The 7226-nt window shown below is 39.2% G+C and overlaps 1 protein-coding gene across 1 annotated transcript in view; it reads left to right on the forward strand.

Annotated features, from left to right (window-relative positions):
* The window catches only part of UBN2 (ubinuclein 2), a 60191-nt gene that overhangs the window by 31315 nt on the left and 21650 nt on the right, over positions 1 to 7226 (forward strand). The window contains exon 7 of the mRNA XM_012720988.1: positions 1917 to 1987. Within this exon, the coding sequence (XP_012576442.1) occupies positions 1917 to 1987 (71 nt within the window). The remainder of the gene's footprint in view (positions 1 to 1916; positions 1988 to 7226) is intronic.

The following is a 7226-nucleotide window of genomic DNA, read 5'->3' on the forward strand; positions in this document are numbered from 1 at the left end:
CGGGTACTATTTCTTGTGGGTAAGGAACTCAGTGGAATAGCTGAAATAGACAGGCAAGTCCACACAGCCAGGAAGCAGTAGAGCCAGAGTTTAAACACAAGGATTCACCTCCAAGGCATTTGCGTTTTGCTATTTTATGTTGCCCTAAAATCTCTAGTTTTTTGATTTTAAAAAGCACTGATGGTGTCACCCAGATTTTTCAGTGATAGCTACTCTTTATGAGCAGAACCCAGTTCTGGGTGTTGAATGCAGTGTGCTGGGTGGCACCATCATAAGAACCATAAGCCACCCGCGTGCAGCTCCCTGAGGCTTAATGTACCTAACACAGCAAGTGGCCTAACCTCCCGAGGTAGGCTTCTTCCATTCAGTAAGTGAGGCAGCTTGTATTCTTCCATTACTAGACAAAGACACTACAGTTCAGAGAAGGTGAAGGGATCTACCAGCAGCCACATGATTTTGCAGTGGCTGCGTTGGTTCAGAGGTAGGTCTCAGAGGCAGGGCCATCAGAACCTGTAACGCGCGCTCTGTTGTATCAGAGGTGGCATTTGATCCTGCTCACTCGGTGTGTTCCTGTCGTGTAAGGCTCTGTCATCTCTTCTGAACCAAAAACAATCGTCTCCTTCCGTAATAGCCATTCCAGCTGCTTCCTCTGCCTTAGTAGAAGATTCTCATTAAGGTATATTGCACTTACTGATTGATATCTATGCATTTTTCATATTTTTTTTTCTTTAGAAAATGAGATTTGAATATTGGCAAAAATACTTGAATTCTGTCTGATAAAAAGAGTTTCTTGTTGATCTTCTCTCACTTTGTAATATTGTTCTACTGTTTAACCTCTTGACTTTCTTTTTTCCCTTAAATTCTAGTTTTCATTCTAGTTTTTGTCCTATATTTCTGTCCCCTACACACGCCCAGTCTTAAAAGCTGGAAGGTGGTCTCAGAAGTTTTTCCTGTTATAACATGTAAGATTGTCAGGACTTGAGAGAGTTGAACTTGGCAGAATCAGCGTGGGTTGGCATAGATGACTAGGTCAAGTCTCTTGGTTACTTTAGTAGATCTCAAGGTAAACTATATCCTTGGTGACTTCCCTAGTAAATTTTGCTTATGGCAGGATGTCTTGTTTTGTATTTTTTTGTTTCTGGTCAGCTGGTTAAGCTGACAGACAGAATGATGAAAAAAATTATCCTTAACCTTGTCGAATTAATTTTTTTTAATCCCATGATAATATTTGCACTGTTGGCAATGAGGCAGAATTCAGACGAGCTGCAATAAGCCAAGTGTCTAAGCAGGGTGGCAGTGTTGTTCAGCTGACGGCATAAAGCTGCTTTTGGGAGCCCTGGCTCCAGAGCCTAGCAGCAGCAGGGTGCTGCAGCCTCTCTAAGACTTAGATTTCTTATTTGTGTAATGGGTGCTGAAATACCATGGTCATTGGCTGTTGTAAGAATTAAACAAAAGTAATGAATAGAGGGCCAGCCTGGAGGCGCAAGGGTTAAGTCTCAGCGCTCTGAAACTATGGACAGCTACTGTAGTATGAGTTCAATCCCCGGCCAAGGAGCTGACCTGCAGGGCACAATAGACTTCTCCTGTCTTGCCTGCTGCTCGCTTCAGCAGTATATTTCATTCAACCTGCTTGTCTGCTCCCCATTCTGTCTCCGGTGAATCCACTCACCCCTTGCCTCAGTTCTATACATAAATAAATATTTTTTTTAAAAAATGTTCTTTATGTTAAAGATCCTTTAATTATCTACTTATGCAGGTACTAAGCTGGTTATGGAATAAAGCATCCTATAAATCATAGCTCCACCCTCGCAGAGCATATTCTTTTTCTTTTTTTAGAGCATATTCTTTAATGAATAGATATAGAAGTAAATAATGCGTTTATTAAGAATTATATTGACAATTTTATATTTCTCTAGGCTGCCAAACTTTTTGATGAAGAAGGAAGGAAAAAATTCTTTACCCAGGATATGAATAATATTCTTCTAGAGTAAGTAATTTTCTTATTTGATTAAAAAGAAAAAAAAAACTTTCAATTATTAGGAATCCTCTTAAGAATTTATGCCTTAAGAGATACAGATGGTGGGTGGTTGGCTAGTCTCAAGTTTCTTATCATAGTACATATGGTTAATATTTGTTAGCAAATTTGCCTAGGCATATATTGGTTCTCTGGGACCTTCTATGATGGTCAGTGCTTCCAGTATTACAGATCAGAGCAAATGACCACTTTACAGGTCAAATGTTATTGTAGATTGAAATGTTTGGTTTTGGTTCTCATCACCATATATAAAAATATCTTTCCGGGGTAGCTCTGAGTGTTTATATTATTTTTGATAGAATTCTCTATCTGCTTTCATTATTTGGAATTGGGAAAAAATAATTCCATTGATTAATATTTGTGAGGTTGATTTTAAAGTTGTACAAACATGCATAGCTAGTGGATATTATGGTTTGATAAGGAATTCATGTTTGTGGGGTAGGAGGGAGTAGAGAAGACAGTGAGATTGAGAAGGAGAGGGTGAAAGCTAATAGAAATTGTATTTAAATTAGTGTCCATTTTCACTGTTAGAGTTGGATATTAATGAAGCTGTTGGTTCTAAGGTTGCCATACTTCTTGGCTTATAAATTTTGATTACTGATTATAGAAGTTGAGTGTATATTTGACTATAACCAGAACTGGGCATAAAAGGAGTGATCCTGGGGAAAGTAACACATTTTTGTCCTCTTTCTGATGGAAATAATATATGGCAGCTCTTGGTTCAGTAACATCATATAGAAAGAAACAGGAAAGCAGTGTTTCTCAAATATGATCCCTGTCTTTTTATATATGTGTGTATATATATAATAGTTTATTTTTATCAATTTGTACATTTTCCATCTCAGTTGCAGTTCCCTTGGGCTTCCCATCACCAAATCACCCGTGTGCCATCATCATAGTCCAGTGCATTTCCCTCCTCCCACTGTTTTTGATCCCATTTCCCACTCCACCCCCACAAAATGTCCCTGGTATATAGCTGTTCATCATTATTTTCTTGCCTGGTCCGTTTTATTCCTGCTATGAGAGAAACCATCCATTTTTTTTCCTTTTCTTTCTGGTTTATTTCACTAAGCATGACCTTTTCCCGCTCCATCCATGTTGTTGCAAAAGGCATGTGTTTTGTTTTTGTTTTTGTTTTTTGGTTGCTGAGTAATATTCCGTTGTGTATATGTACCACATCTTTTTAATCCAGTCATCTACTTTTTTAGGCATTTGGGCTGTTTCCATGTTTTTCCAATTGTAAATAAAGCAGCAATAAATATGAGGGTGCAGGTATCTTTTTGAATCAGTGTTTTTGTGTCTTGTGTAGATATCTAGGAGTGGATCCCTGTCTTTTAAATAAATAACAAAAATAGTTTTCATGTGATAATTCTCATTGTCCAGGAGTACTTTTGAAAGGGTTTGTTGCCCTGTTCATGAAGCACACAACTTCATGCTCTCCAGTGTAGTGACAGGTGCTTATCTTTATTTTAGCTAGGTATTTTCAGAATGATACTCTGCCTGAAAACAAGGCAAATGCTGCTTGCTTGCACCACCTCTTTTCACCTAACTCCCTTTTAAGCCCCAGATTCAATAAACAGTGTAACCATTACTCATCAGAGCTGCCCCAGATTCCACAGTCAGGGATCTGATTAGCTCTTGTGTGTTTTTTCCACTTGAGAGCTCTGAGTTTACTAGATCAGGTTATTTTCCTGTGACTGAGACAATTCCTTCTTTTATTTTACTCTTGAAAGAGGGAACATCTGTTTCTTCCCTGGGGAAGTCAGTAGACCCTGTTTGGGATAAGGCATCTCAAATAATATCAGCCTTCCATTAACAGACCTCTGGTGAATTCCTCCTGCGTCTGTTGTGAAGCTCTGATTTTGGACTCCATCTACACCTGCCTCACAGAGAGGGCCCTGCCTCCAATGAAACAATTCCTAGTGTTAGAGTTAATTTTCCCACTTAGTCACTTTGTTCATGCCCATGTCTGCTTCGCCTGCTTTCCTAAATGAATCTCTGTTTCTCTGACCAAGTTGGCATTCTAATGGTTCATGGTACATTAAACTTTGAGGTAGTAATTCTCATCAAGTTATCTACGTATTTTGGTTCTACCTCACCTCTGTTTTCGTTCATTGGGGAGAAGAAAGATTAATTTGTTACAAAAAAAGAATAATTTTTATTTGTGCCTACTTGAACTTGATTTGGATCAACAAATATGCAACATACTGCCTTGATCTCCTCTACTTCCTCCTTTACTTGATATAGACTTTGCTAATAAAATCTTGACACTCTGCCTGTGACTACAATCCACCCCGATAGTCCTCAGTGTATTCTCTAGGCAGAGACTACCAACTGTACTACATACCTCCAGCTAGACCTAGCAGCCCTTTGAGATGCTGCTTAAAGGAAACCATCAGTAGTGACTTTTGAATCTCACTACAAATGGATTTACCAGTTGTTCTGTCTCAAGTAAAGGAGGATGACCAGAGTGAAAGGGTTGATCCTGTGCCACAATTTTATCTTATTCTCTTAAGAGATTACTTTGAGGTTGGAAGAATCCTAAGTGATTTTCCAAACATATGTCTCACCGATTCCAGTCCAAGTGTTCTTTAGATCACACTAGAATCAAGTCAACAGAATGAAGCAGTTGTTGGGGGGCAAGAGGAATGAATGCCCTGCCTGTTTATTATCATTCAGCACATCAAAAGACTGACATTCACTATCAGTAAGAACTATTTTGGGGCCCTCCCCGGTGGCTTCATGGGTTGTAGCACAGCACTGCAAACGAGCTGCAGCTACTTCAGCATGAGTTCAGTTCTGTCCCCAGCCAGCGAGGTGACCCACATGGTGTGACAGGCCTCTCCTGACCTGCCCGCTGCTCCCCTCAGCAGTGTACTTCGTTGATCTGCTCTACACTCTGTCTCTGGTGAATCCTCTCATCCTCCACACCTCTGGCCTGTACCCCAGTTCTGTGTGCATAAATAGAAAAAAAGACCTATCTTGAATTTTGAGTTTAATAATTCTCGATTGTTGTCTTATTTGCACAATTTTGGCAAGATGTCTGGAATACTTGAAAAAAAAATCCAGGAAACACAGTAGAGCCCAGAATTCATTTGAACTTAGAGCTTTTCTTGTTCTAAGAATTTTTTTTTTTTTTTAAGATTTATTTAAAATCTGAACTGGATACAGAACTGGGGTACAGGCCAGAGGCTCAGGGGCGGTGAGAGGCTTCACCAGAGACAGAGTGGGGAGCAGAACAGGCAGATGGACGAAGTACACTGCTGAGGGGAGCAGCGGGTGGGTCAGGAGAGGTCTGCCGCTCCATGTGGTCGCCTCCGGGGCAGGCGGGAATCGAACTCATGCGGAAGTGGCTTTAGCTTCTTAGTGCAGTGCTTTAACCCGCGTCACCAGGGAGGGCCTTGTTCTAAGAATTTTTAACTGATTAAATATGAAATGCATTTTCTCTTTTAAAATAATATAAAAGTTTATTTCTACATCATCACTTTCTCTTTTTAAAAAAGATTGAATGATGGAGTAATGAGGCTGTGTTTCTAGAATGCTGTGTGAAAATACCTTAGGTAGATGCCATTAAATGACTCCTGAGCACTTCCCTGATGGCTCAGGGCTTAAAGACACAGTGCTATCACTAATCCGCATGGCGCAGCAGACCTCTCCTGTCTCGCCTGCTGCTCCCTTCAGCAGTGTGTTTCAGTAGATCTGCCTGTTCTGCTCCCCACTCTGTCTCTGGTGAATCCTCCCGCCACCTGCACCTCTGGACTACACCCCAGTTCTTGTATGCATAAATAAATAAATCTTTAAAATAAATAACCCCTGAGCATGATAATTTTATTTACAAAGGTTTCCATTGATCCAGTTATGTATTCTCATGTTGTATTTCTTTGGAACTTCTCCAAAGGCAGATCTGCTAAACCAGTAACAAATTCTAGAAATCTAAGCTAGAACAGGCTATCAGAGGGTGAGGGAATAAGGAACATATGGACTATGGGTGTTTTGATGGTGGGCATGGTAACATTACCTTATGGGAGAGATCCTACATCTCTAAATTATATACAACATTGTAAACCAGTGTGACTGCTATAAAAACAAAGTGCTTTCAGAAATTTATAAATACAGTTGACCTTTGAACAATGGTAGTTCCTCCCTTTATATGGAGTTTTTTCAGTAAATATGCTAGGAAATTTGGGGGGGGGGTTATGACAATTTGAAAAAAACTCAGAAAAATCCCATACCTTAACAATATAGAAAAATATAAGGAAAAAGTATGTCATGAATATATAGAAAATACTAGATAATAGTCTATTTTATCTTTAGCAATAAATTTATGCAAATCTCTTATAATTTATAAAAAACTTAAGCACACACTTAACAGACTAACCATGGCATCATTTGTAGCTATTCAGTATTGAATTATAACTCCATAAAGCTGATCGTAGTGCAGGACTACTTATTAAGTTCAGTGCCACTTTTTGGCTGCTGTTGCAGTCCGCTCAAATGTTTGCACCTTGGGCTTAAAACTCCATGTCTTGCTGCTGATAGTTGCCTCTCTAGCAGAGAATGTAGTACTGTAAAAAAAAAAAAAAATCTCTTGTGGTTCACATGTTTTTCATTTGGTTTAATACAATGTTGCAAACTTAAATCCCTCAGTGAACAAATGTGAGATAACACTAGATTCTAGAAGTGCTCCCAAGAAACAAAGTCCAACATTACAAGAAAAAGGTGAATTGCTTGTTATGTACTGAGAGAGTTTTGATGGTGGCACTGATATGTGATTCATCTTGTGAGATGACGTAGGGATGATGTACAGTATCTTCTCTTCTGATTTTCTTTTCTCTGGCTTAAATTATTATGGTAACAAAATACAGCTAACCTACAAACTCTATGCTAATAGATTAGTGTTGGAAAGGCTTTTCTGGATGGCAGCAGACTCTGTGATTAGGTTTTTGGAAAGTGAAAAACTAATGTGCATTTTTTTTTTTTTTTACTGTATTTTTCCATAGATAGACCATTTCAGTCTGTAACCTTTATGTTTCTCTTTCTAGTTTTTGGTGTTTTTTTTTTTTAAAGATTTATTTATGCATACGGAACTGAGATGCAGGCCAGAGGTGCAGGGGCGGCTAGAGGCTTCACCAGAGACAGAGCGGGGAGCAGAACAGGCAGATTGACAAAGTACACTGCTGAGGGGAGCAGC

This window comes from Condylura cristata, unplaced genomic scaffold (genome assembly GCF_000260355.1).
Source record: "Condylura cristata isolate star-nosed mole 26May11 unplaced genomic scaffold, ConCri1.0 scaffold00005, whole genome shotgun sequence".
In the NCBI taxonomy this organism is placed as follows: Eukaryota; Metazoa; Chordata; class Mammalia; order Eulipotyphla; family Talpidae; genus Condylura; species Condylura cristata.